This window comes from Phaenicophaeus curvirostris, chromosome 26 (assembly GCF_032191515.1).
Source record: "Phaenicophaeus curvirostris isolate KB17595 chromosome 26, BPBGC_Pcur_1.0, whole genome shotgun sequence".
Classification (NCBI taxonomy): Eukaryota; Metazoa; Chordata; class Aves; order Cuculiformes; family Cuculidae; genus Phaenicophaeus; species Phaenicophaeus curvirostris.
Window position 1 is genome coordinate 4129249 of NC_091417.1, and position 27528 is coordinate 4156776.

At 63.2% G+C, this 27528-nt stretch overlaps 1 protein-coding gene across 1 annotated transcript; it reads left to right on the plus strand.

Moving 5' to 3' along the window:
- Positions 1–5015: 5015 nt before the first annotated feature.
- On the plus strand, positions 5016–26155 carry ITGA3 (integrin subunit alpha 3). The gene is made up of 26 exons (XM_069876915.1): positions 5016–5248; positions 13021–13142; positions 13252–13334; positions 14527–14776; positions 16286–16369; positions 16734–16941; positions 17939–18132; positions 18366–18454; positions 18579–18715; positions 18865–18951; positions 19711–19778; positions 20078–20214; positions 20550–20696; positions 20803–20900; positions 21584–21749; positions 21837–21905; positions 21991–22070; positions 22688–22765; positions 22931–23033; positions 23113–23283; positions 23394–23507; positions 23643–23756; positions 23943–24041; positions 24132–24257; positions 24718–24880; positions 26064–26155. Exons 1-25 carry the CDS (start codon positions 5040–5042, stop codon positions 24826–24828), a joined length of 3144 nt encoding a protein of 1047 aa, XP_069733016.1. The 5' UTR covers positions 5016–5039; the 3' UTR covers positions 24829–24880; positions 26064–26155.
- Positions 26156–27528: the final 1373 nt, after the last annotated feature.

Below are 27528 nucleotides of genomic sequence, written 5' to 3' on the forward strand. Positions count from 1 at the left end.
GTTGGGGCTGTCCCCAGGGCTGGCTGTCCCCAGCCCTGCTGGCTCCGGGACCAGAGCGCACGCAGGGGAGCAGGTCCGGCCAGTCCTAAACCAGTTTGGGACTGGGAGGCACTGGTGCCTGCGGCTCGGTCGGGCTGGCTCCAGCCGAACCCCAAACGGGGGAGGGCGGGGGGGGAGGGGTGTCCAGTTTGGCTGAACTCGGGGGGGGACCTCTGTGGGTACACGAGGAGGGGTGACCCCTGCACCCCCCACCCCGACCATCTATGCCCCCTCACAAGACCGGGGTTCACCCCACGGTGCCCCCCCAAGGCTGAAGGGGTGGGTGTCACCTCTAGATGTCCCAGTTGGAAGCCACCCCCACCCTCCTCCCTCGCATCCCCATCTCTGCCAGAGCCGGGGTTGGGGGGGACTGGGCTGAACCCCCAAATATACCTGGGCGTGTGGCGCCATCTAGTGGTCGTCGTGCGCAATGACACCCTTGGGGTGCAAACAATCACTTTTTGGGTGCAAACACCCATCCTTTGGGTGCAAACCCTCTCCTTTTGGGTGCAAACACCCATCTTCAGGTGCAAATACCCATCTTTTGGGTGCAAAAATCCATCCTTCGGGCACAAACACTCTCCTTTTGGTGCAAATACTCGTCTTCGAGTGCAAATACCTGTATTTTGGATGAACACACCCATCCTTTGGGTGCGAACACTCTCCTTTTGGGTGCAAACACCTGTCTTCGGGTGCAAAAAACTCTCTTTTTGGTGCAAACACACATCTTTGGGTGCAAATACCCATCTTTTAGGGGCGAACATCCATCCTTTGTGTGCAAACACCCATCCTTTGGGTGCAAACACTCTCCTTTTGGTGCAAACACCCGTCTTTGGGTGCAAATAGCCATCTTTTGGGTGCAAACATCCACCCTTGATGTGCAAGCACCCCTCTTTTTGGGTGAAAACACTCTCCTTTTGGTGCAAACACCTCTCTTTGGGTGCAAACATCCACCCTTCATGTGCAAGCAGCCTTCTTTTTGGGTGCAAACCCCTTTGCCCAGGTGCAAACCCCCTTCCTGAGGTGCTGTCCCCCCTCCTGAAGGCAGCAAAGGCCACAGGGTGAATAGGGGACACAGAGAGGAGGATGGGGAACAGGAGATGAAGACGGGGGACAGCAGGTGGGGGACAGGGGAAAGGGGACTGGGGACAGGAGGTAGAGGACAGGGAACGAGGGATGGGGACAGGAGATAGGGATAGGGGACAAGTGATGGGGGACAGGGCACGAGGATGGGGGACAGAAGACAGGGATAGAGGACAAGGGATGGGGGACAGGGGATGAGGATGGGGGACAAGGGATAGGGGACAAGGGATGGGGGACAGGGGACAAGGATGGAGGACAGGGAATGGAGATAGGGATAGGGATAGGGATAGGGATAGGGATAGGGGACAAGGGATGGGGGACAGTGGAAGAGGAGGGGGTCAGGGGACAGGGGACAAGGGGTGGGGGACAGGGGACAAGGATAGAGTCAGGGGATAGGGATAGGGATAGGGATAGGGATAGGGATAGGGATAGGGATAGGGATAGGGATAGGGATAGGGGTAGGGATAGGGATAGGGATAGGGATAGGGATAGGGATAGGGATAGGGATAGGGGATGCGGGACAGGTGACAAGGGATGGGGGACAGGGGATAGGGGTCAAGGGATGGGGGACAGGAGATGAGGTTGGGGGACAGGGGATAGAGATAGAGGACAAGGGATGGGGGACAGGGGATGAGGATGAGGGACACAGGACAAAGATAGGGATAGGGGACAGGGATGGGGGACAAGGTATGAGGATGGGGGACAGGGTATGAGGATGGGGGACAGGAGATAGGGATAGGGGACAAGGGATGGGGAATAGGGGATGGGGGGCAGGGGACAGGCCCTGCCGCTGTCATCGGGCTGTCCCCCGTGCCATCACTCTTTCCAGTGACACCAGGCAGGGACACAGGGACACCAGGGCGGGGGACACAGGACATCCTGCAGCACCCCCTGCCCCCACCCACGGGTTTCCTGGCACGGGTGGGAGCGGCACGATGGCTCCAGTGACCTTTGCTGGCGTTGGGGACACGGGTTCCCCCCTCCTCGGTCCGTCCTTAACCCCGACAGACCCTCGGGGTTGGCGAGTGGGGAGTGTCTGTCCGTCCATCCATCCAGCCGCCCCCTGCCCCCAGCCCCGGGGACCCCCCCGTCCTCCCATCCTCGTCCTCCCCCCAAGGGATGGGACCCCCGTATGATGGGAGCCTCCATGTGATGGGACAATCCCTCCCACGTCATGTACCCCACCAAGGGATGGGACCCGCATGTGATGGGACCCCCCATGATAGGACCCCCCACGTGATGGGGAACGCCCTTGTGGTGGGGTCTCCTCATGTGATGGGACCCCCCCCCATGTCATGAGCCCCACCAAGGGATGGGACCCCCATGTGATGGGACCCCCCATGTGATGGGAACCCCCTTGTGATGGGGTCTCCTCATGTGATGGATCCCCCCCCATGTGATAGGAACCCCCCCAAGGGATGGGACCCCCTCATGATGGGACCCCCTCGTATGATGGAACCCCTCCATGTGATGGGAACCCCCTTGTGATGGGGTCTCCTCATGTGATGGGACCCCCCCCATGTGATGGGACTCCCCCCATGTGATGGGACTCCCCCCAAGAGATGGGACCCCCCATGATAGGACCCCCATGTGATGGGACCCCCCCCCATGTCATGAGCCCCACCAAGGGATGGGACCCCCATGTGATGGGACCCCCCATGTGATGGGAACCCCCTTGAGGTGGGGTCTCCTCATGTGATGGATCCCCCCACCAAGGGATGGGACTCCCCTCAAGGGATGGGACCCCCCCCATCCCGGGAAGGACCCCCGAGGATCAGCCCCCTAGGATGCCCCCGCTCCCGGCTCAGCCCCCGCCGTGCCCCGTGGGGCGTTCCGAGCCTCCGGGGTGGGACGAGAGGAGCGAAAATCCCCGGCCTCCCACGACGCCCCGGAACGCCGGGAATGTGCAGGCTCCGTGCCCGGTACCGATCTTCGAGGGCTCCGTGCCCGGTACCGATCCCCGAGGGCTCCGTGCCCGGTACCGATCCCCGAGGGTTCCCTGCCCGGTACCGGCTCCCCGAGAGCTCCCTGCCCGGTACCGGCTCCCCGAGGGCTCCCTGCCCGGTACCGGCTCCCGGAGGGCTCCGTGCCTGGTACCGATTCCCGGGGCTCCCTGCCCGGTACCGATCCCCGAGGGCTCCGTGCCCGGTACCGATTCCCGGGGCTCCCTGCCCGGTACCGATCCCCGAGAGCTCCCTGCCCGGTACCGATTCCCGAGGGCTCCGTGCCCGCTACCGATTCCCGGGGCTCCCTGCCCGGTACCGATCCCCGAGGGCTCCCTGCCCGGTACCGATTCCCGTACTCTCCTGTCGGGGGGGCTCTTGTGGGGGTGTCCATCACATGGGGGGTCCCATCCCGTGGGGGGGGGTCCATCACCTGGGGGGGTCCTATCATGGGGGGTGTCCCACCACACGAGGGTCCCATCCCTTGGAGGAGGGTGTCCATCACAAGGAGGTTCCCATCACGTGGTGGTTTTCACCCTGGGGGGGGGGGGTCCTATCATGGGGGTTCCCATCCCTTGGGGGGGTTCCCATCACATGTGAGGGTCTCATCTCTTGGGGGGGGGATCCCATCACATGGATGAGGTCCCAATCACATGGGGGGGGGTCTCATCCCTTGGGGGGGGTCCCATCACATAGGGGATCCCATCACATAGGGGGCCCCATCCCGTGGGTCTGAGGTGTGTGTTTGGAGGGGTCCCATCCTCAGATATCCCATGTCGGGGGCTCCTCTCCCATGGGGGGGTCCCATCCCTTGGGGAGTCTCATGACATGGGGGGGGTCCCATCACATGGGGGGTCCCATCCCTTTGGGGGGGAGACCATCACATGGGGGGTCCCATCACATGGGGGGTCTCATCCCTTGGGGTGGGTCCCATCACATGCGGGGTCTCATCCCTTTGTGGGGGAGTCCATCACATGGGGGTGTCCATCACATGGGGGTCTCATCCCTTGGGGAGGGTCCCATCACATGGGGAGGGGTCCCATTACATGGGGGTTCCCATCCCATGGGGGTCCCATCACATGGGGGGTCTCATCCCTTTGTGCGGGAGTCCATCGCATGGTGGGTGTCCATCACATGAGGGATCCCATCCCATGGGGGTTCTCATCCCTTTGTGGGGGAGTCCATCACATGGGGGGTCCCATCACATGGGGGTTTCATCCTTTGGGGAGGGTCCCATCACATGGGGAGGGGTCCCATCACGTGGGGGTTCCCATCCCATGGGGTGTCCCATCCCTTTTGGGGGGAGTCCATCACATGGGGGGTGTCCATCACATGGGGGGTCCCATCACATTAGGGGGGGATCTGAGGTGTGTGTGGGAGGGTCCCATCCGCAGATATCCCACGTCAGGGGCTCCTCTCCCATGGGGGGTTCTATCCCTTGGGGGGTCTCATGACATGGGGGGGTCCCATCACATGGGGGTTCCCGTCCCATGGGGGGTCCCATCCCTTTGAGGGGGGTGTCCATCACAAGGGGGGTGTCCATCCCATGGGGGGTCCCATCACATAGGGGTCTCATCCCTTTGGGGAGGGTCCCATCACATGGGGAGGGGTCCCATCACATGGGGGGGTTCCCATCAAATGGGGGAGGTATCCGAGGTGGGGGGGGGGGGGTGTCCCATCCACAGATACCCCATGTCGGGGGCTCCTCTCCTTGGGGCGGGGGGGGTCCCAGGAGGGGGGTGTCTGTGATGTGGCTGCGTGGGGGTGTGGTCGGGCGTCCGTCTCTCTGTCCGTCTATCTCAGCGCCCCGCCCCCCCCATCCCCGCAGGTGCCTTTAAGCGGCCCCTTTAAGGAGGAGGAGGAGGAGGAGGGGGGGGGGGGGCGGCCCGGAAGGGTTCGAGCCCCGCCCCGCGCACCGGGCGCCCCCCCCGGCCCCGCCCCGCTCACCGGCCCCGGTCCCGGCGGCTGCGGGACATGGAGCGGCTCGGGCGGCGGGTCCCGGGGCTGCTGCTGCTGCTCCTCCTGCCGGGGCTGCTGCTGCTCCTCCTGCCCGGCCCCCTCCCCGCCGCCGCCTTCAACCTGGACCGCACCTTCCCGGTGCTCAAGGAGGGAGCGACCCCCGGCGGCTTCTTCGGCTTCTCGGTAGCGCTGCACCGGCAAACCGAGCGGAGGGAGCGATGCCTGTGAGTGCGGGACCTGGGGGCTGGAGGGGGGGGCACCCGGCGTGGGGGGAGAGACCCCTCGGGATGGGGGTCGGGATCGCGAGAGAGGGGGGTGTCCCCCGGGGGGGGGGTCGAGGTCACCGGAGGGGGCAGGATTCCCCGGGGTAGGGGTCGAGATCCCCCGGGATGGGGGTCGGGATCGCGAGAGACGGGGGTGTCCCCCAGGATGGGGATCGGGGTCACCAGAGGGGGCAGGATCCCCCGGGATGGGGGTCAGGATCACGAGAGAGGGGGGTGTCCCCCGGGATGGGGGTCGAGGTCACCGGAGGGGGCAGGATGCCCCGGGGTAGGGGTCGAGATCCCCCGGGATGGGGGTCAGGGTCACCGGAGGGGGGCAAGATGCCCCAGGATGGGGGTTAGGGTCTCCGGAAAGCGGGGCGAGATCCCCCGGGATGGGGGTCGGAGTCACCGGAGGGGACAGGATCCCCCGAGGTAGGGGTCGGGGTCCCCCGAGATGGGAGTCGGGGTCACCGGAGGAGGCAGAGTGCCCCAGGATGGGGGTCGGGGTCACGGGAGGGGGGGACGGGATCCGCCGGGATGGGGTAGGGGTCGAGATCCCCTAGGATGGGGGTCGGGATTCTCCCAGGATGGGGGTCGGGGTCACCGGAGAGGAGCGCAGGATCCCCCGGGATGGGGTTCGGGATCCCCCGGGGTGGGGATCGGGGTCCCCCGGTGTGGCTGGGGGGGGGTCTGAGTGTCCCCGTTGGGGGCGAAGGTCCCGAGGATGCACCGGGTGACCCCCCCCACCCCGGGAGGAGGGGCTGTTGCGGTTTAGGGGTCGGGGGTCTCGGGGGAGGCAACACCCCCTGAGCTCCCGGGGCGCTCGTTGTGGCTTCTCGCACCCCCCTTTTGTGGCGCGGGGTCCCATCCTGACCCAACCCCACCCTCTTCTCCTGTCCCCCCCGTGTCCCCCCACTCATCCAGACCCTTTTTTACCCACCTTGTCCCCCTCGTGTCCCCCACTGTCTCCCCTGTGTCCCCCTATTCATCCAGACCCCTGCTGTCCTCCGCTGCCCCCCAACTCACATGGCACCCCCATTGTTCCCCCCCGTGTCCCCCACTCTCTCTCCTGCTGTCCCCCCCATGTCCCCCCACTCATCCAGACCCTCTTGTCCCCTCGTGTCCCCCGCTGTCCCCTCCGTGTCCCCCCACTCATCCAGACCTCCGCTGTCCCCCCCGTGTCCCCCACTGTCCCCTCGGTGTCCCCCAACTCATCCAGATCCCCGATGTCCTCCCACTCCCCTTGTCCCCCCACCATGTCCCCCACTGTCCCCCCCGTGTCCCATACTGTCTCCCCACTCATCCAGCCCCTCACTGTCCCCCCCGTGTCCCCCCCGTGTCCCCCAGCTGTCCCCCCCGCTGTCCCCCCACTCATCCAGATCCCCACTGTCCTCCCACTCCCCTTGTCCCCCCCACTGTCCCCCCTATGTCCCCCCTATGTCCCCCACTGTCCCCCCCATGCCCCCACTGTCTCCCCACTCATCCAGCCTCTCACTGTCCCCCAGTGTCCCTCACTGTCCCCCCCCCGTGTCCCCTCACTCATCCAGACCCCCCCCGCTGTCCCCCCCGTGTCCCCCGCTGTCTCCCCTGCTGTCCCCCCCCTCCCCTAGCCCCCCGTGTCCCCCCCTGTGCCCCCCTCCCCTCCCTCGGTCTCTGTTCGTGCTGGGGAGCAGCTTCAGGGCTGGGGTTGGTTGGTTTTTTCTCGCTCGAGGGCTCAGGTTTTCTCCCGACTCACCCTCCCGTGGAACTCCCCTCCTTTCCGTCACCCCACGGGGTCCCCCTTATTTTTTTTCTTTTTTTTTTTTATTTTTCCGCGTCGGGGTCACCGGCGGCAGCTGGGACGGAGGCAGCTGCTGCTCCGCATTCCAGGGATGCATTTCAGCCTCTTGCCCCGCCGTGAGACGCCTTCATGTTGCTCCGGTTTGGGGGGCGCGAGGCTGCTCCCCACGGAGCCGCTTTGGGGGTGCAGGAGTCATTCTGGTGTCCCAGGGACCCCTCAACCCACCCCTCTGCTGGCTCCCATCCATGGCCAGGCACCCCAACAGCTGTAGGGGTGCAGGAGCTGGTCCTGGGTCCTGGGGACCCCTCCTCCCCAGCGGGTCCCCCCAATTCCTATGGCGTTGGAGCAGCCGTGGGGATGCAGGAGATGTTCTGGTGTCCCGGGGACCCCTCAACCCCCCTCTGCTGGCTCCCATCCATGGCCACGTACCCCAACAGCTGTAGGGGTGCGGGAGCTGTTCTGGGGTCCCCCCAATTCCGATGGTGTTGGAGCAGCTGTGGGGATGCAGGAGCTGTTCTGGTGTCCCGGGGACCCCTCAACCCCCCCGCTGATGGCTCCCATCCATGGCCACGTACCCCAACAGCTGTAGGGGTGCGGGAGCTGTTCTGGGGTCCCCCCAATTCCGGTGGTGTTGGAGCAGCCGTGGGGATGCAGGAGCTGTTCTGGTGTCCTGGGGACCCCTCAACCCCCCCCGCTGCCAGGTACCCCAACAGCTGTAGGGGTACAGGAGTCATTTTGGTGTCCTGGAGACCCCTCAACCCACCCCAGTGGCTCCAATCCATGGACAGGTCCCCAGCAGCATCACCTGGGGGGGAGCAGAGCCATTCCAGTGTCGCAGGGACCCCTCAACAACCCCCCCAGCTCCCACCCAGAGCCGGGTACCCCCAGCTCTGGTGGCATCGGAGCTGCTGGCAGGGGGACATCGAGATGGGGGTCCTGGCTGGCAGGGGGGTCCGAATGAATGCGAGCAGGTCTTGGGGGGGGGGGGTGGGTCTTGGAAGCAGCCCCCTCGCTCTTGTCCGGGGGGGACGGTGCCGGTGGGAGAAGGCTGGCAGGGTTTGGGGATCCGTGGGGTGTCATGCCCGCAGATACGGGTGTTGGTGCAACGCGGAGAGGTGGGACGGGTGCTGGGGTGCTAAGCTGGGGTGACCCTGCTGCTTTTTGCACCCCGTTCCTCACAGGTGCAGCCTGGCCGCACCAAGGGTGGGGACAGGAAAGCGACTCTTCCTGCCACCCTCGTCCCCGCCAAGCGATGTCCTGTGTGGTTTTTGGGGTCTCGCTGGCTCCGGGGCAGCGGGGATGCTCTGGGCAGGGTGGGCACAGCCGCTTCCCGGCTGGGCGCTGGCGGGGGTCCAGGTGGGCACGGCACAGCTGCCACCACACCAGAGCTTCCACACCCTTCACGATGTTTTTTTTCGTGTCCCGGAGCTGTGCCCATGCAAAAGTTTGTTTGCTCGCTCCTCCCTGTCCAGGTGGAGGCGAGGTGGAAGTGGTGGCGTTATCTGAGATTAGGAAACTCCTTCTGCTGCCTGCGCTGGGTCCAGGCGCTCCTGTTCAGGCTTGAGAGGTGGTTTGGGTTGTGGCTGTGCTGGGAGAACCTGGCAGCGCCAGGGAATCCCGCCCCGTGCGGGTCTGAGCGTCCCCGAGCCACATGGGGAAACTGAGGCACGGTGTGTCCATGCGAGGAGGCTGGAGGCCCCGCGTGTGCAGCCTTGGTGGAGCGTAGCCAGCAGCGGGGCCAGCTGAATTCCCTGCTTTCCCTCCCCCTCGCTTGGTGTTTTGCCGATTGCCAGAGCCTGCCTGGCCGACCTCCCCCCGCCTTGGCCGCCGGCCTGCGAAAGCTTCGTGGGGTCCTGTGGGGCTGAGGGTTCTTGGCAGTCGTTGGGGAGACGGATGTGTTGCAGCAGGACCAGAGCCTGGGGGATCATCCATCCATCCATCCATCCATCCATCCGTCCATCCGTCCGTCCGTCCGTCCTCCCCCTCTCCTGCCTCATTTCTGCTTGGGCATCAGCAGATTTGCCCTCTCCGCGCTCCCGGGGGGCTCCATCGCTGCGCTGGGGAGGGGGGCTCTGGTTTGGGGCTGGCTCGGAGCACCGAGGGAGATGGGCAACTGGAGTGGGGGGGGCAGCAAACCCCACCTTTAAGGCTTTGAGGGGCCCCCGCAGCCAGCCTGATCGCACAGCTCAGCTCTCAACCCTGGAGCATCTTCCAGCCCTGATGTGAGGCGAGGTTTTGGGGGGGGGAAACCGTGGGGAGGGTCCCCACAGCCCCAAGACGGGTGCTGCGGGTGCCCAGGGATGGGGTGCTGTGCCAGAGCCCCCCTGGCGCATCGGGAGAGGGATGAGGGGCTGCAGCTCTGCCCCTCCTGGTGCATCTGGGGGGCTGTGGGGCGCGTGGCCCCCGATGCGTAGCCCTTCGGGGTGAGCCCAGCCTGCAGCTGGGTGGGATCCCCCCTTCGCCATCCTCCTCAGAGCTCTCTCCCCATGCGAGGTGACTGCGTTTCGGGCGACCACCCCGCAGCTGGCGGGGAGCCCCCACGCTGCCGTCGTCCCCCGCGTTTGCCAGGGAGGATTAGGATGGGGGCACGGCCTCGCATTCCTGCCTCCTCCCTCCCCGGCCTCTTCCTCTTGCTGCTGCCTTCTCCCTGCTGGCCAAGCACGAGGTCTGGGCTGAGCCCCCTCTTCTCTTCCCCTCCATCTCGGTGGGACCAGTGCCACAAACTGCTTCTGCTGCCCCGAGATGGGAGCCCCAGTGTCCCAGCTCCTGGTTTTCCTGGGGTTTTGAGGTTGCTGGGCTCCATGTGGCACCTTTGGGGATGCCCTGGTGGGCTCTGAAGCCCCCAGAGTCTGTGTGTCCCCCCCCCAGAGGAGCCTGCGGGTGGGCTGCCGCGCGGGAAGTCTTGGCTGGAGGCGTCGAGACACCAGAACTGCTTGGCTGGGGTCAATTCCCACCCCAGGACGTGTGGGGCAGCGGCAAGGAGCGATGATGCTGGTTGGGAAGAGCTTGGCTTGGGGCGGGGGTCCGGCTGTGCCAGGACCACCCGAGGAGGTGGGGGGGCAGGTCCCTGTCCCAGAGCCACGCTGACAGGAGGGCAGCACCCGGAGGGCTGCGGGTCCTGCTGGGGTTTGGAGGGGGGTGCAGGACCCCCCCCAGCCTCTCCCCAAAGCTCTGAGTCACAGCAGCCGCACTGAGTCATTTCCCCCCCCAGGTAAGCGAGGACAATGGTGCCCCTTGTCATCCCAGAGGAATTAGGGGGGCAAATTCCTTCGTGCCCGCTGGAAAGAGTCGGGATGAGAATCCTTCACATTCTCAGGGGCTGCAGATGCCGCTGGCACTCCCAGCCCAGCATTCCCGTGAGTGGGGGGAGCGAACCCCCTTTTTCCCCCTCTGGGGGCTCCTCTGCATCCGAGCGATGCCGTCCCGCACCTGCGGCATCCGGCTGAGTCAGTGGAGCGATGCCGCCGGCGATGCCCGTCAGCGGGCGCGGGGGGCCCGACGTGCCGGGACGGGGGCTGCCTGCGGCCCCACATTCCTCCTGCGCTTGGGCTTTGAGTCAGCAGCCGCCCCTGCTCTGCCCGGACGCGCCCGCGCTCCCAGCCTCGCATCGCGCAGCCCTGCACACCGCAGCCTCCCCCTCGTGCTCCTGCTGCCGGTGGCAGCGGGATGGGGGCGTCGGGAATCGCCCCTCTGCTCGCCAGCAGCGGGGCTGAGGACTGGCCAGCTCGTTACACGAGTGGTTCGGAGGCTGGGGGCTGCTACCTGGGTGCCCCTGTCCCCCTCGTCCGCCCGCGATGGGGGACGCGCTTCCTCCGCTGGCACGGGGCAGTCGTGCCTCCTCCGCACCATTGTCCTCGCCATCCCGAAGGACTTCCCGGCGGAAAGCCTGGCCTTTCCGGAACCCCCACCCGTGTCCTCCTGGCAGCCCCCAGCCCCACGGCGCGGCTGTGGGTCCTGTGCTACCTGGGCTCTTCCCTCGGGGTGGGGGTCTCGGGTGGGTGCTGGGGTCTTTTCGGTGTCACCTTAGGGCCCCTGGGGGGGTGCATGGAGCTGGGCTGGGGGTGTCGCCTCTCCACCCCTCCTCGCTGTCGCATGGCACCCGGGGCATCCCAGCGCCTCGGGGACCTGAGTTACCCCAGAGAGGAGGGGGCTGCCTCCCTGGACCCCCCCGGTGATGTCCAGAATGGGGAGCCACCCTGCACCCCGTGTGCTCCTCCCAGCTCCCCCCACTCTGGGGTCTCTCCCATGCCTGGCGCTCCCGGCGAGTCCCTGTCTACCGGACACGCCGCAGCTGTGCCGCGGCCTCGCCACGGCTCAAAGGTTGCCCGGGAAGGGCTACGTGTGTTTACACAGGCTGGGGGGCCCTGAGCCGGCAGCCGTCGTGCGAAGCGACTCCCTGCTTCCCTTGCACATCCAGCACGGGGTGAAAGCATCGGCCGGACCCCCCTTCTGCACCCCAGTGCCCTGGGCTGGGGTTGGGTCTGGCGAGGGGCTCCCTACAGGAGTCCTGGGGGTCTCTAGGGGGAGTCTGGGGGGCTCCAGTGAGGTCTTTAATTGGTCTAGGGGGTCCTAGAGAGATTCTTGGGGTCCCTAAAGGGGTCCTGGGGGTCCTAGAGAGATTCTTGGGGTTCCCAAAGGGGTCCTGGGGGTCCTAGAGACATTCTTGTGGTCCCCAAAGGTGTCCAGGGGGTCCTAGAGATATTCTTGGGGTCCCCAATGGGGTCCTGGGGGTCCGAGAGAAATTCTTGGGGTCCCCAAAGGGGTTCTGGGCATCCTAGAGAGATTCTTGGGGTCTCTAAAGGGGTCCTGGGGATCCTAGAGAAATTCTTGGGGTTCCCAAAGGGGTCCTGGGGGTCCGAGAGAAATTCTTGGGGTCCCCAAAGGGGTTCTGGGCATCCTAGAGAGATTCTTGTGGTCCCTAAAGGGGTCCTGGGGGTCCTAGGGAGATTCTTGGGGTTCCCAAAGGCGTCCTAGAGACATTCTTGTGGTCCCCAAAGGTGTCCTGGGGGTCCTAGAGATATTCCTGGGGTCCCCAAAGGGGTCCTGAAGGTCCTAGAAAGATTCTTGGGGTCCCCAAAGGGGTTCTGGGCATCCTAGAGAGATTCTTGGGGTCTCTAAAGGGGTCCTGGGGGTCCTAGAGAAATTCTTGGGGTTCCCAAAGGGGTCCTGGGGGTCCGAGAGAAATTCTTGGGGTCCCCAAAGGGGTTCTGGGCATCCTAGAGAGATTCTTGTGGTCCCTAAAAGGGTCCTGGGGGTCCTAGGGAGATTCTTGGGGTTCCCAAAGGCATCCTAGAGACATTCTTGTGGTCCCCAAAGGTGTCCTGGGGGTCCTAGAGATATTCTTGGGGTCCCCAAAGGGGTCCTGAAGGTCCTAGAAAGATTCTTGGGGTCCCCAAAGGGGTTCTGGGCATCCTAGAGAGATTCTTGGGGTCCCCAAAGAGGTCCTGGGGGTCCTAGAAACATTCTTGTGGTCCTCAAAGGGGTCTTGGGTGTCCTAGAGAGATTCTTGTGGTCCCCAAAGGGGTCTTGGGTGTCCTAGAGAGATTCTTGGAGTCCCCAAAGGGGTCCTGGGGATCCTAGAGGGTTTCTTGGGGGTCATAGAGGCATCCTGGGGGCAAGTAGCGTGTCTGTCTGTCTGTCCCCCATCCAGAGGGGGTCTCGCTCGCTGCTCTGTGGGACTTATCAGTGGTTTCATGCACCCGCGCGCTGGGCGAGGCGCTGGTCGCTGCCACCCAAGGGGAACCCCCCCCTCCTCCTGCTCCAGAGCTGGAGAAGGAGCTGGGTGGGGTCCCAGCCCCCCATTACTTCAGGCTTTTGGGGCACAACGTGCTCCAGGGAAGCAGCTCCCACCCCTCCAAGTGCCTCCTGGTCACCATGGCACCCCAAGGAGAGAGGTGCCCCCCTCCGTTCCCCCCATCGCTAACCTGCCCCCCATTTCTGTGCCCCCCCCCAGGCTGCTGGTGGGAGCCCCCCGAGACACGGAGCCGGTGAACGGCACACGGACGGGCACCGTCTACGCTTGCCCCCTCTCCGCTTCTACGAGCGACTGCCAGCCCCTCGACATCGAGCTGAAGAGTGCGTTGAGCACCTCAGGACACCCCAACCCACCCACACCCACTCCCCGTAGGATGTGGGGGCTCTGGGTGGGGGTTCCCCACTCTCACGCTCTCTCTTCTTTACCCAGATGAGCCAGACAAAGCCATCATCGATGACATGTGGCTGGGGGTGACGGTGGCCAGCCAGCGGCAGCCGGCCGGGAGGGTGCTGGTGAGTGCACGCGCACCCTTGTTCCTCGCACGCGCGTGTGCCAGTGCTGAGCTGCTGCCTCGCATGCCTGCAGAAGGGCACCCGGGAGCCACTGGTGCTTCTATGTGGGCTCTACCCGCGTCCCTGGCGTGGTGGCACCAGGCAGGGGCACTGCAGAGGCTCCTCTGTCCCCTGGGTGCTTGGACCCCTCTCCTGGGGGTGATGGGGTGGGAATGGAGCTCTAGGGGTGTGGGACAGTGTCCAACCCTATGGACCGTCACGGCCAGGGTGGCCAAGAAGGCCAATGGCATCTTGGCTTGGATCAGAAACAGTGTGGCCAGCAGGGCCAGGGAGATTCTTCTCCCTCTGGACTCGGCACTGGGGAGACCGCTCCTCAAATCCTGGGGTCAGTTCTGGGCCCTCACCACAAGAAGGATGTTGAGGCTCTGGAGCGAGTCCAGAGAAGAGCAATGAAGCTGGTGAGGGGGCTGGAGAACAAGAGGAGCGTCTGAGAGAGCTGGGGGTGTTTAGGCTGGAGAAGAGGAGGCTGAGGGGAGACCTCATTGCTCTCTCCAACTCCCTGAAAGGAGGTTGTGGAGAGGAGGGAGCTGGGCTCTTCTCCCAAGGGACAGGGGACAGGACGAGAGGGAATGGCCTCAAGCTCCACCAGGGGAAGTTCAGGCTGGACCTTAGGAACAAATATTTCACGGAAAGGGTGATTGGTCCCTGGCAGAGGCTGCCCAGGGAGGGGGTTGAGTCACCTTCCCTGGAGGGGTTTAAGGGATGGGTGGACGAGGTGCTGAGGGACATGGTTTAGTGATTGATGGGAATGGTTGGACTCGATGATCCACTGGGTCCTTTCCAACCTGGTGATTCTATGATTCTAGGGCAGCATCTCTAGGGCCGAGTGCCCAGAGCAGCACGCGGGGCAGGGACCGGCAGCCCGAGCACGGAGGGGGCTGCAGCTCCTCATTAAGTGCTGGAATTCAGACCTTGGAGCATCTTCCAGTGCTGAAAGGGGCTCCAGGAAAGATGGGGAGGGGCTCTTGACTAGGGAGATGGAGGTTTGATGGGGCTTGAAGCAACCGTATCCAGTGGGATGTGTCCCTGCCCATGGCACGGGGTGGAACTGGATGGGCTTCAGGATCCCTTCAAACCCAACCTGTCGCTTGGTTGCGTGGTTTTGGGGTGCTGATTTGGGGCTGTCCCGCAGGCCTGCGCTCACCGCTACACCAAGGTGCTGTGGTCGGGCAGCGAGGACCAGCGGCGCATGGTGGGCAAGTGCTACGTGCGGGGCAACGACCTACGCCTCGACATCAGCGACGAGTGGCAGACCTACCACAACGAGATGTGCAACTCCAACACCGACACCGACGAGACCGGCATGTGCCAGATGGGCACCAGCGCCGGCTTCACCGCCAACAGCATCTACTTCGGAGCACCCGGCGCCTACAACTGGCAAGGTGCGTGTGCCAGGGAGGGTTGGGTGGGCAGCTCTTCCTCTGGGGGTGCCTGGTGCTGGGATACCTGCGGGGCATCCCCTCGTGCGTGCACGGCCATCTGAGTGTGCAAATCATAAAGTCACAGAATCTCCAGGTTGGAAAAGAGCCACTGGATCATCGAGTCCAACCATTCCCATCAATCACTAACCCATGTCCCTCAGCGCCTCGTCCACCCGTCCCTTAAACCCCTTCAGGGAAGGTGACTCAACCCCCTCCCTGGGCAGCCTCTGCTAGTGCCCAATGACCCTTTCTGCTGGGGTAGTGTGATGTGCACACGCTCGTGTGTGCTGGTGGGGAGGAGGCAGCCAAAGGCAGCGCTTCCACATGTGCACCAGAGCACAGGTGCATGTGTTTGAACACCTTGGCAGTGGTGAGCCCGCTCCTTGAATCCTGGGTTCAGTTCTGGGCCCTTCAACTGTCACCTGTGGCCTGGACAGGCGCACACTCTCCTGGGTGGAAAACTGGTTGGCTGGAGGGCCCAGAGAGTGGTGGGAAATGGAGTTAACTCCAGCTGGAGGCCAGTGACAAGTGGTGTCCCCAGGGCTCAGTGCTGGGTCCAGCCCTGTTCAATGTCTTTATCAAGGAGCTGGATGAAGGCATCAAGGGCACCCTTAGCAAGTTTGTGGACGACACTAAGCTGGGTGGAAGCTGGATCTGCTGGAGGGTCGGGAGGCTCCAAAGGGATCTGAACAGGCTGGATCCATGGGCTGAGACCAATGGCATGAGGTTTAACAAGATGAAATGTCGGCTCCTGCCCTTGGGGCACAACAACCCTGAGCAGCTCCAGACTAGGAGAAGTCTGGCTGGAAACTGCCTGGAGGAGAAGGACCTGGGGGTGTTGGTTGACAGTGACTGACCATGAGCCAGCAGTGGCCCAGGTGGCCAAGAAGGCCAATGGCATCTTGGCTTGGATCAGAAACGGTGTGGCCAGCAGGTCCAGGGAGGTTCTTCTCCCTCTGTACTTGGCCCTGGGGAGACCGCTCCTCGAATCCTGGGGTCAGTTCTGGGCCCCTCCCCACAAGAAGGATGTTGAGGCTCTGGAGCGAGTCCAGAGAAGAGCAACGAAGCTGGTGAGGGGGCTGGAGAACAAGAGGAGCATCTGAGAGAGCTGGGGGTGTTTAGCCTGGAGAAGAGGAGGCTGAGGGGAGACCTCATTGCTCTCTCCAACTCCCTGAGAGGAGGTTGTGGAGAGGAGGGAGCTGGGCTCTTCTCCCTAGTGACAGGGGACATCAATGGGTCTTTTCCAACCTGGTGATTCTATGATTTTGATTCTATAACCTGTGTGACTGTGCTCTGCACATCGCCGGTGTGCAGCTCTGTACGTGCTGTTCCACGGGCCCGTGCAAGCCCTCTGCGTGTGGGCGAGCGGCTCTGCGTGTGCTCACCTGTGCTGCAGGTGTGGGACGGGGAGTGGGTGCTGCGCCCCCCCCAACCACTGCTACGGCATTAACCCCTTCCACCCTGGCACAGGCACCGACTACATGCTGCAGCGGGAGATGTGGGACCTGCACGACTTCTCCTACCCCAACACCAAGAACGGCAACACTTACATAGGTAAGGGCAGCGGCGAGGGGGGGCGAGGAGGAAATTTGGGGGTGCAGATTCAGGGGGAACCTTGGGGGTGGGTGTTAAAGGGGTTGGGGCTTTAGGGAGGCTTGGAGACCAACCGCAACCCAAGGATGGTGTGAGCAGGGGGTCAGTGGTGATGCTGTAGGGCTCACGGGGGGCACAGGGGGGCTGTGGGGTTAGGGGGCACGCGGGAGGGATGTGGGGGCTGTGGTGTTGCTGTAGCACTTGGGGGATTAGGGGGGGACGTGGGGTGTGTGGTTACCCAGTGTTCAGGTGCCTGCGGGGGGTGGCACAGGCTCTGGGGTGCTGGGGGGTCCCACGCTGTGCCCCTCACCGGGGGTCTCGGCAGGGTACACGGCGGAGGTGGGCAGCGCGGTGCTGCAGCCGGACGCGGTGACGCTGGTGACGGGCGCCCCCCGGTACAATCACACGGGCGCCGTGTACCTGCTGAGCCGAAGCGCCCAGCAGACGCTGCGCAGGAGCCTCCTCCTACCTGGGCACCAGGTGGGCTCCTACTTCGGCAGCGCCGTGGCCCTGGCGGATCTCAACAATGACGGGTGAGGGCAGGGGGCTGTGACCCCCCACTGTTTCAGAAGTGGGGGGCTCACCTGGGGTGTCCTGCAGCTCAAGAGGGGCCGTAGCATGGGTGGGAGGGGGCACAGATGGGGAGGAGAAGGGTTTTTGGGGAGAGTCATCTTTTTATGGCTTGGGGGATCCCCCACTGCTCTCTTGTGTCGGGGTTTGGGGTCCCCACCGCTGTGCTGGGTTGGGTTTGGGGGGTCAGGAGGTCCCCACCACTAGGCTGGACTGGGTCGGGGGTGTCAAGGGGTCCCCAGCGCTGCTCTGTGTCAAGTTGGGGTATCAAGGGGTCCCCACTGCTGCACTGTGTTGGGTTGGGGGGGTCAGGGGGTCCCCATCGCTGCTCAGTGTCAAGTTGGGGAGGTCAGGGGGTCCCCACCACTGTGCTGTGTTGGGTTGAGGGGGTCCCCAGCACTGTGCTGTGTCAAGGTTGGGGGGTCAGGGGGTCCCCATTGCTGCTCTGTGTCAAGTTGGGGCGGTCGGGGGGACCCCTTCGCTGTGCTGGGTTGGGGGGGGTCAGGGGGTCCCCATTGCTGCACTGTGTTGGGTTGGGGGGTCAGGGGGTCCCCAGTGCTGTGCTGTGTTGGGGTTGGAGGGTCAGGGTGTCTCCACCGCTGCGCTGTGTCAGGGTTGGGGGTCCCCAGTGCTGTGCTGTGTCGGGGTTGGGGGGGTCAGGGGGTCCCCAGTGCTGTATTGTGTTGAGTTGGAGGGTCAGGGGGTCCCCACCGCTGCACTGTGTTGGGTTGTTGGGGTCAGGGGGTCCCCACCACTGCTCTGTGTCAGGGTTGGGGGTCCCCAGTGCTGTGCTGTGTCAGGGTTGGGGATCCCCACTGGTGGGCTGTGTTGGGTTGGGGGGTCAGGGGGTCCCCAGCGCTGCTCTGGGTTGTGTTGGAGGGGTCAGGGGGTCCCCACCACTGCACTGTGTCAGGGTCTGGGAGCCACAGCCCCCAGCCCTGACCGCTGCTCACCCCGCAGGTGGCAGGACCTGGTGGTGGGAGCCCCCTACTACTTCGAGCGGAAGGAGGAGGTGGGGGGTGCAGTCTACGTCTACATGAACGAGGGGGGGGTCTTCCAGCCCCACCCCAGCCTGGTCCTCACTGGCCCCAGCTACTCTGCGTTCGGCTTCGCCGTGGCCAGCATCGGGGACATCAACCAGGATGGCTTCCAGGGTGAGAGACAGGGACCACTGAGGGGGAGAGCGGGGCTGCCTTTTGGGAGTGGGGGGTCTTAAATAAATGGGGGCATGGGGGATCTCTGGAGAGGTTTGGGATAAAGAGAAGGAGATGGGGGGTCTTGATTTGGGGGCATTCATGGAGATGAGTTGGGCGCAGGGGGTGTTGAAGAGGGGTTGAGGAGGACTCATGGACCTGCTGTGGGGCTGACCCCGCTCTTCTCCCCACAGATATCGCCGTGGGGGCTCCTTTTGAGGGGCCCGGCAAGGTCTACATCTACCACAGCAGCGCAGAGGGGCTGCTAGCAAAACCCCGCCAGGTACCAGCCCCATGGGGCAGCGGAGCTCTGGGTCCACTCCGAGCATCCCCTCCTCCGGGGTGGGATGCAGCGAGGGGTCCTCAGATCCATGGGGCTGATGAGCAGTGGGATCCGTGCCCCCCAGGTGGTCAGCGGGTCGGAGCTGGGCCCCGCCAGCATGCAGACCTTCGGGTACTCACTGAGCGGGGGGCTGGATGTGGATGGCAACTCCTACCCTGATCTCCTGGTGGGCAGCTTGGCCGAGAGGGTCGTCCTGCTGAGGTGAGAGAGCAGGGTCGGAGGCGTCCTGCACCCTCTGCTTCTGCCAGCGCCCTGGGGCAGCGACATGCCCGGCTCCAGGAGCTGGCACTGGGCACTGGAGGGGAGCTGCACCGTGGCAGGGGGCTCATCCGACCCCCATCTCCTCCCAGAGCTCGGCCCGTGATCAACATCCTGGACAAGACCTTCACGGTGACACCCAGCAAAGTGGATCCTGCCCGGTGCACACCCGACTCCTGGTGAGACCCCGTCCCAGTGATCATAGAATCATAGAATCACCAAGCTGAAAAACAACCATCGGATCATCGAGTCCAACCATTCCCATCAGTCACTAAACCATGTCCCTCAGCACCTCGTCCACCCGTCCCCTAAACCCCTCCAGGGAAGGGGACTCAACCCCCTCCCTGGGCAGCCTCTGCCAGTGCCCAATGACCCTTTCCGTGAGAAATTTTTCCTAATGTCCAGCCTGAACCTCCCCTGGTGGAGCTTGAGGCCATTCCCTCTCGTCCTGTCCCTTGGGAGAAGAGCCCAGCTCCCTCCTCTCCACAACCTCCTCTCAGGGAGTTGTAGAGAGCAATGAGGTCTCCCCTCAGCCTCCTCTTCTCCAGGCTAAACAACCCCAGGTCCATCAGACTTATTCTCCAGCCCCTTCCCCAGCTTCGTTGCTCTTCTCTGGACTCTCTCCAGAGCCTCAACATCCTTCTTGTGGGGAGGGGCCCAGAACTGACCCCAGGATTCGAGGAGCGGTCTCCCCAGTGCCGAGTCCAGAGGGAGAAGAACCTCCCTGGCCCTGCTGGTCACGCTGTTTCTGATCCAAGCCAAGATGCCATTGGCCTTCTTGGCCACCTGGGCCACTGCTGCCTCATGTTCAGTCGCTGTCAACCAACACCCCCAGGTCCCTCTCCTCCAGGCAGCTTTCCAGCCAGACTTCTCCTAGTCTATAGCTCCACAGGGTTGTTGTGCCCCAGCTCTGTTCATGGCCCCTTTTCCTCCTCCAGCATCACGATCACCGTTTGCTTCTCCTACAACCAGAGTGCTGGAGACCCCAAGTACCAGGAGGAGATCAGTGAGTGCCTGGGGTGGAGGTGTGGGTGTGGGAGGTCCACCAGCCCTCGTGCAAGGGAGTGTGCACACGTGTGTGTGTGTGCAGGAGGGGGTTAGCACATCTGGGAAGGGCACACACGTGTTGGAACGTGGGGATCATAGAACCATAGAATCGCTAGGTTGGAAAAGACCCACCAGATCATCGAGTCCAACCATTCCTATCAAAATGCACGTGTGTGTGCAGGGGATACACATGCACGAGAGGGGTTGTGCTGGAGGCACACACGTGTGCAACACGACCGCTCTCTGCTCTCCCTGCAGCCCTGGAATACATCCTGGAGGCGGACAAGGACCGGCACCCCCCCAGGGTCAGGTTTTTGGGGACCCACTCTGCCACCTACCACGGCATCTTCCTCATGCCCCAGACCCGCTGTGAATCCAAGGAGCTCCTGCTGCTGGTGAGCGTGTGTGGGGGCACACGTGTGTGTGTGTGTGTGAGTGCACGTGTGCGTGTGCACGTTTGCCTTGTGAATTGCTCTGTGTGTGGCACTGGAGCTGGGGGACCGACTCCTCGGAATGGGGAGAGGAATGCTGGGGGACAGAGGGTCTTGAGAACAGCATGAGCAGGAAAAGAGGTGGGAATCCTCCCCTCCTGGGGTGAGTTGGGGTCTCGCACGCAGAGGGTGCACAGGAGCTGTGGTACCCAGGATGTGGCCAGGGGCTGCCTGGCTGCAGCTGGAGGGGGGACTGAGGAGGGATTCGAGGCTTCGCTGTGATTTCTGCCACCCTGCAGGACAATATCCGGGACAAGCTGCACCCCATCGTGCTCTCCTTGAACTACTCGCTGGTGGAGAAGCCCAGGACCTTCCAGCTGGGTCCCCACTCCCTCGATGCCTTCCCTGTCCTCAACCAGGACCAGTCCCATGAGAACGAGACCAAGGTGCTGGGGGTGATGGTGACGCTGGGCTGCAAGCAGCAAGCCTTGGGGTAGCCACTTCTCCCCTGGGGGTGGGAGAAGGCTAACGGGGGCATCCCTGTCCCTCCAGATCGAGTTCCAGAAGGAGTGTGGCTCCGACAACAAGTGCTACAGCAACCTCCAGCTCCAGAGCAGCTTTGTCACCGACCAGAACCAACCCCTGCCCAGGTGACAGCGCGTCCCCCCGCATACCCATCTCTCCACTGTGCCATCCCCTTAGAATCATAGAATCACCAGGTTGGAAAAGACCCACTGGATCATCGAGTCCAACCATTCCCATCAATCAGTAAACCATGTCCCTAAGTGCCTCGTCCACCCATCCCTTAAACCCCTTCAGGGAAGGGGACTTAACCCCCTCCCTGGGCAGCCTCTGCCAGGGACCAATGACCCTTGCCGTGAAATATTTGTTCCTAATGTCCAGCCTGAACCTCCCCTGGTGGAGCTTGATGCCATTCCCTCTCGTCCTGTCCCCTGTCCCTTGGGAGAAGAGCCCAGCTCCCTCCTCTCCACAACCTCCTTTCAGGGAGTTGCAGAGAGCAATGAGGTCTCCCCTCAGCCTCCTCTTCTCCAGGCTAAACACCCCCAGCTCTCTCAGCTGCTCCTCTTGTTCTCCAGCCCCTTCCCCAGCTTCGTTGCTCTTCTCTGGACTCGCTCCAGAGCCTCAACATCCTTCTTGTGATGAGGGGCCCAGAACTGACCCCAGGATTCGAGGAGCGGTCTCCCCAGTGCCGAGTCCAGAGGGAGAAGAACCTCCCTGGCCCTGGTCGCCTCTCTCTGGGCTGAGCAAGTCGGGGGTCCCCATCCTTTTGGGGCAGCCACCTGTGAGCTGAGCAGGGCCGGTCTCTGCGCAGGGTGAACGGGACCCAGGTGCTGCAGTACAGCCGGGACGTGCGGAAGCTCTACCTGAGCATCAACATCACTAACGTGCCCACCACCCCCTCCAACGGCGAGGATGCCCACGAGGCGCTGCTCAACATCACAGTGCCGGACAGCCTTCTGCCCTCCTCCGTGCGCCCGGTAAGGATGGCAACCCCCTCCCTGGCTGGAGGCATGAGGACCAGGGAGACCTCGGTGGGATATCCCTCATCCTCTATCCCTCCTCAGAGCGGAGCCTGCACCTTTGCAGAGACGGTGCTGTGCGAGCTGGGCAACCCCTTCAAGAGGAACCAGAGGGTGAGTGCTCTCTGCCAGCCGTTCTGGGGGCTCCGCAGGCGGGCAGGGGTCCAGCCGAGCGCTCCACAGCTCCTCTGTGCTGCAGGCAGAGCTGATTATCACCTTCGAGGCCATTGGGATCATGCTGGACACACGGGAGATCCTGGTGTGGCTGGATCTGTCCACGTGAGTGTCCGTGGGTGGGTGGGAATGGGGGGCTTGGAGCGATGCCAGCTGGGGGTGTTTAGCCTGGAGAAGAGGAGGCTGAGGGGAGACCTCATTGCTCTGTGCAACTCCCTGAGAGGAGGTTGTGGAGAGGAGAGAGCTGGGCTCTTCTCCCAAGGGACAGGGGACAGGACGAGAGGGAATGGCCTCAAGCTCCACCAGGGGAGGTTCAGGCTGGACATTAGGAAAAAAATTTTCACGGGAAGGGTCATTGGGTGCTGGCAGAGGCTGCCCAGGGAGGGGGTTGAGTCCCCTTCCCTGGAGGGGTTTAAGGGACGGGTGGACGAGGTGCTGAGGGACATGGTTTAGTGATTGAGGGGAATGGTTGGACTCAATGATCTGGTGGGTCTCTTCCAACCTGATGATTCTATGATTCTCCTTTGCTGGCTGGGAAGGCAGCAGCAGAGAGGGATGGCATCCAGCAGCGTTGCTGCTCTGGGAAGGAGGGCAAAGCAGGCAGAGGGTTTGGTGGGGGCAGGATGGGGACCCCACAGCTCCTACTGGGGTGGGGGTGGGAGCTACCCCGTGCTGCGTGGGGGCTGTTGAAGAGTTTGAGACACTGACCTCACGCCTGGCAGGCAAAGCACCCAGGAGGACCTGCAGCCTGTGCTGGCCAAGCTGCTGGTGGACTACAGCATCCAGTCCTCGCTGACCATGTGAGTGCAGCGAGGCTGCTTCCCGTCCCCATCCCTCTGTGTCCCCTCCATCCACCCCACCTGAATCTGGCTGCGCTGGGAGCTGGCACAGCCCTTGTGTCCCCAACCTGGGGCAGGGGATGGTCCTGCTTGTCCCCCTCGCCATGCCTGTCCCCCCGTCCCCAGAGCCTCCTCGCACTCCCAGTCGCACTTCAGCGGGACGGTGGTGGGCGAGTCGGCCATGCGGAAGGAGCAGGACGTGGGCAGCCCCCTCGCCTTCGATTTCCAGGTGAGCTGGGGGGCGGCCAGTGCTCGGGATGGTGGGGGGTTAGGAGCGCTGGTCTCCATCCCCCTGCTCTGCTTCGCAGGTGACCACCAAGGGCGAGTCGCTGGGCTCCCTGGGCACTATCCTGCTGGGCTTCGAGTGGCCCTATGAGATTCCCAACGGCAAGTGGCTCCTCTATCCCACCGAGATCCTCGTCAACAGCAATGAGACCTGCCAGCCCCCCGGGGGGGTCATCAACCCCCTCAACCTCACCGTGAGTGACGGTGGATGCAGGATGCAGCCCTGCCCGGCTTCGCAGCTGCTTCCAGCCCCTCCTGCCCCACGGCAGAGCTGCCTGGTGATGGGACTCCTTCTTCTCCCCAGCTCCTGGAGAACCAGGCTCCATCCCGGCGGAGACGGGAGCCGGAGCCCCCCGAGCTGGCAGAGCCCCCCATCACCCTGGCTGCTGCCAAGAAAGCCAAGTCGGAGGTGGTGCTGGTGAGTGGGGATCTTGGGGTGGGGGTCTCTCACCACCAGCACGGTGCTCTAGGGACCCTGGATCCCCCCCTGACCTCCCCTTGTGTGTCCCCCAACCTCCCCTTGTCTCTCCTCTGACCTCCGCTTGTCTCCCAGAGCTGCTCCAAGGGCACAGCTCGCTGCATCTGGTTCGAGTGCCCCCTCCTCCACACCCAGCACCCCACCACCTTCAGGGTCCGCGCCCGGGTCTGGAACAGCACCTTCATCGAGGTCAGCTTTGGGATTGTGGGGCAGGGACGAGGCTGGGCTGCTCCCCCAGGGCTGGCACTGAGCAGGGCACTGAGTTTGCCAGGTCTCAGCTCAGCAGCCACCGTGGACCCCGTTCTCCCTCCATCACCCGCCTGTGCGCGTGTGCCCTCCCTCATCCATGAGTTTCCGTCCTCCGTGTCCCCCCAGGAGTTCAGCAGCTTTGACCGGGTGAAGGTGGACGGCACGGCCACGCTCTTCCTCCGGACCCACGTCCCCACCATCAACATGAGGAACCACACGGTGCGGGTGAGCGATGCCACAGCCTCTAACTGGGATGAACTGGGAGGGACCGGAGCCACTGGGGAGCCCTAACAAGGCTTTTCTCGGCCATTCCAGTTCTCCGTGGACGTGGATTCGGAGCTGACGGAGGAGCAGCCGGCTGAGATCGCGCTGTGGCTGGTGCTGGTGGCGGTGGCGGCCGGGCTGCTGCTGCTGGGGCTGATCATCCTGCTGCTCTGGAAGGTGAGGGGAGCCCCGATCCCAGCCCTGGGCAGGGAGCACAGAAGCTCGCGCTGAGGCCCGACGGGCTCGTGTCACCGGTGGCTACTGGCCTCCCCGGCCCCTGCCTGTGGGGCGCTCGGGAATGTGCCCCCCGTGGAAGGTGTCCAGCTGCCAAGTGATGAGGAAGAAGAGCAGAGAGGATCCTGACTCAGCCCCTGGTGCAGAAATATTTGGGGAGCTGCAAAAACCCTGTGGCTCCCACCCCTCCTCGCGCTGCAGGGTCTGGGGGGGGTGTCTCCAGATCCCTGGGGACCCCCAGCTCCCTGCAGACACCCCATCTTTGGCTGGGAGGGATTATGTGGGGCTGCAGGGTCACCCACTCCCAGCTCACCGCCCCCCTCCCCTGACCACACAGGGGTGGCCGTCGCCCCCCGGCCCCTCTCCCAGCCCCCCCTTACCCCTCTCGCCTCCTTCCTCGCAGTGCGGGTTCTTCCGTCGGGCCAACACGCGGGCCATGTACGAAGCCAAGGGGCAGAAGGCGGAGATGAGGATCCAGCCGTCGGAAACGAAGCGGCTGACGGATGACTACTAGTGACGGGGGGGACAGCCCCGCTGCCCCCCCGGGCACCCGCATCACCCGCTTGGTAAAGCCCCGCGGGGCCGGCTGCAACAGCATCCTCCTCCTCCTCTTCTTCTTTCCAGCTGGAGGCCAGTGACAAGTGGTGTCCCCAGGGCTCAGTGCTGGGTCCAGCCCTGTTCAATGTCTTTATCAAGGACCTGGATGACGGCATCGAGTGCACCCTTAGCAAGTCTGTGGATGATACTAAGCTGGGTGGAAGCTTCGATCTGTTGGAGGGCAGTGAGGCTCCAAAGGGATCTGAACAGGCTGGATCCATGGGCTGAGACTAACGGGAGGAGGTTTAACAAGGCCAAATGCCGAGTCCTGCACTTGGGGCACAACAGCCCTGAGCAGCTCCAGACTAGGAGAAGTCTGGCTGGAAACTGCCTGGAGGAGAAGGACCTGGGGGTGTTGGTTGACAGCGACTGACCATGAGCCAGCAGTGGCCCAGGTGGCCAAGAAGGCCAATGGCATCTTGGCTTGGATCAGAAACGGCGTGGCCAGCAGGTCCAGGGAGGTTCTTCTCCCTCTGGACTCGGCACTGGGGAGACCGCTCCTCGAATCCTGGGGTCAGTTCTGGGCCCCTCACCACAAGAAGTATGTTGAGGCTCTGGAGCGAGTCCAGAGAAGAGCAACGAAGCTGGGGAAGGGGCTGGAGAACAAGAGGAGCGTCTGAGAGAGCTGGGGGTGTTTAGCCTGGAGAAGAGGAGGCTGAGGGGAGACCTCATTGCTCTCTCCAACTCCCTGAGAGGAGGTTGTGGAGAGGAGGGAGCTGGGCTCTTCTCCCAAGGGACAGGGGACAGGACGAGAGGGAATGGCATCAAGCTCCACCAGGGGAGGTTCAGGCTGGACATTAGGAACAAATTTTTCACAGAAAGGGTCACTGGTCCCTGGCAGAGGCTGCCCAGGGAGGGAGTTGAGTCACCTTCCCTGGAGGGGTTTAAGGGACGGGTGGATGAGGTGCTGAGGGACATGGTTTAGTGATTGATGGGAATGGTTGGACTCAATGATCTTTTCCTACCTAGTGATTCTATGATTCTTTGGTTTGGCTTCTTCTTGTCTTCCTCTCTTCATCTCTCCCGCTGGACCCTGTAGGATGCTGGGGGCTCCAGGACTGCCTTTGCTTCTGCTCTCCGCCAGCTCTGGGGTCCCTCCCTCGCTCCCCCCGGTTCCGCACTGACCCTCTGCCCCCTCTTTTCTCTCCACAGTGCGACTTCTTCCAGCGGAGCCGCTACTACCGGCTGATGCCCAAGTACCACGCGGTGCGAATCCGGCAGGAGCAGCGCTGCCAGCCCGGTGCTCTCCTGCCTCGCCGCCGCTGCAAGAAGCTCTGGGTGACCAGGTGGCAGGAGCCGGACCAAAACTACTGACCCCCCAACCCCGACCCGCGTGGGGGGCACCGCAGCCCCCCCTTTGACTTTGCACAAGCGCATCCTCCCCCATGCCCCATCCGCCTCGGATGCGGCCGCATCCCGGCTCTGGCTTCTGAGCACTCGTCTCGCACGCTCGTGCCTCGCACGCTCACAGGGATGAAGCTCTCCCGTCCGCCTGGGTGACCGAGTGCCTTCCCCGCGCTGACACTCCCGTGTCCCGCACACGTCCTCCCCGTGCGACACGTCCTTGCACGCCGGGACACGCTTGCCCCCTCATGCTGCTTTCTCCCTCGATGCTGGGTGCGGGACTCCCCTTGGCTTCTGCCAAGGCTGACGGCTGGCATCCCTGATGCCTCCCAGCTCCTTTTCCCTCTTCCTTTCCCCTTCTTTTCCCCCTTCTTTCTCCCTTTCTTTCCCCCTTCTTTCTCCCCTTCTTTTCCCGCTTCTTTCTCCCTTTCCTCCCTCTTTTTTATCCCTTCTTTCTCCCTTCTTTTTCCCTTTCTTTTCCCCCTTCTTTTCCCCTTTATATTCCCCTTTCTCCCTTTCTTTCCCCCTTTTCCCTTTTCTTTCCCTTCTTTTCCCTTTTCTTTTCCCCTTCTTTCCTCCTTTTCTTTCCTCCTTTTCTTTCCCCCTTTTCCTTCCCCCTTTTTTCCTTCCCCCTTTTTTCCTTCCCTCTTGTTTCCTTCCCCCCTTTCCTTCCCCTTTTCCTTCCCCTTTTCCTTCCCCCTTTCCTTCCTCCTTGTTTCCTTCCCCCTTTTTCCTTCCCCCTTTCTCCTTCCCCCTTTCCTTCCTCGTTTCCTTCCTCCTTATTTCCTTCCCCCTTTTCCTTCCCCCTTTTCCTTCCTCCTTGTTTCCTTCCTCCTTATTTCCTTCCCCCTTTTTTCCTTCCCCCTTTTTTCCTTCCCTCTTGTTTCCTTCCCCCCTTTCCTTCCCCCCTTTCCTTCCCCCCTTTCCTTCCCCCTTTCCTTCCCCCTTTCCTTCCCCCTTATTTCCTTCCCCCTTTTCCTTCCTCCTTATTTCCTTCCCTCTTTTCCTTCCCCCTTTTCCTTCCCCCCTTCTTTTCTCCTATATTTCCCCCTTCTTTCTCCTTTTCTTCCCCCATCTTTTTCCCTTTCTTCCCCCATCTTTCTTCATTTCTTTTCCCCTTTCCTCCCCCTTTTCCTCCCCCTTCGCTCTGGGGGTCCTGAGGCCTCATTCCTTCCTCCCCCACCTCCTCCTCCTGCCCCGGACCCAGTTTTGGCTCTGGGGGGGTTGTCAGCCCCCCAGCCCTGGCTCTGGGGGGCTCGGTCCCCACCCCTGG

Coding starts and splice junctions, on each gene's coding strand:
- ITGA3 (XM_069876915.1), top strand. CDS start 5,040: ATGGAGCGGCTCGGGCGGCGGGTCCCGGGGCTGCTGCTGCTGCTCCTC. Junction 18,455..18,578: donor TGCTAGCAAAACCCCGCCAG/GTACCAGCCCCA, acceptor CGTGCCCCCCAG/GTGGTCAGCGGGTCGGAGCT. Junction 18,952..19,710: donor CGGTGCACACCCGACTCCTG/GTGAGACCCCGT, acceptor TTCCTCCTCCAG/CATCACGATCACCGTTTGCT.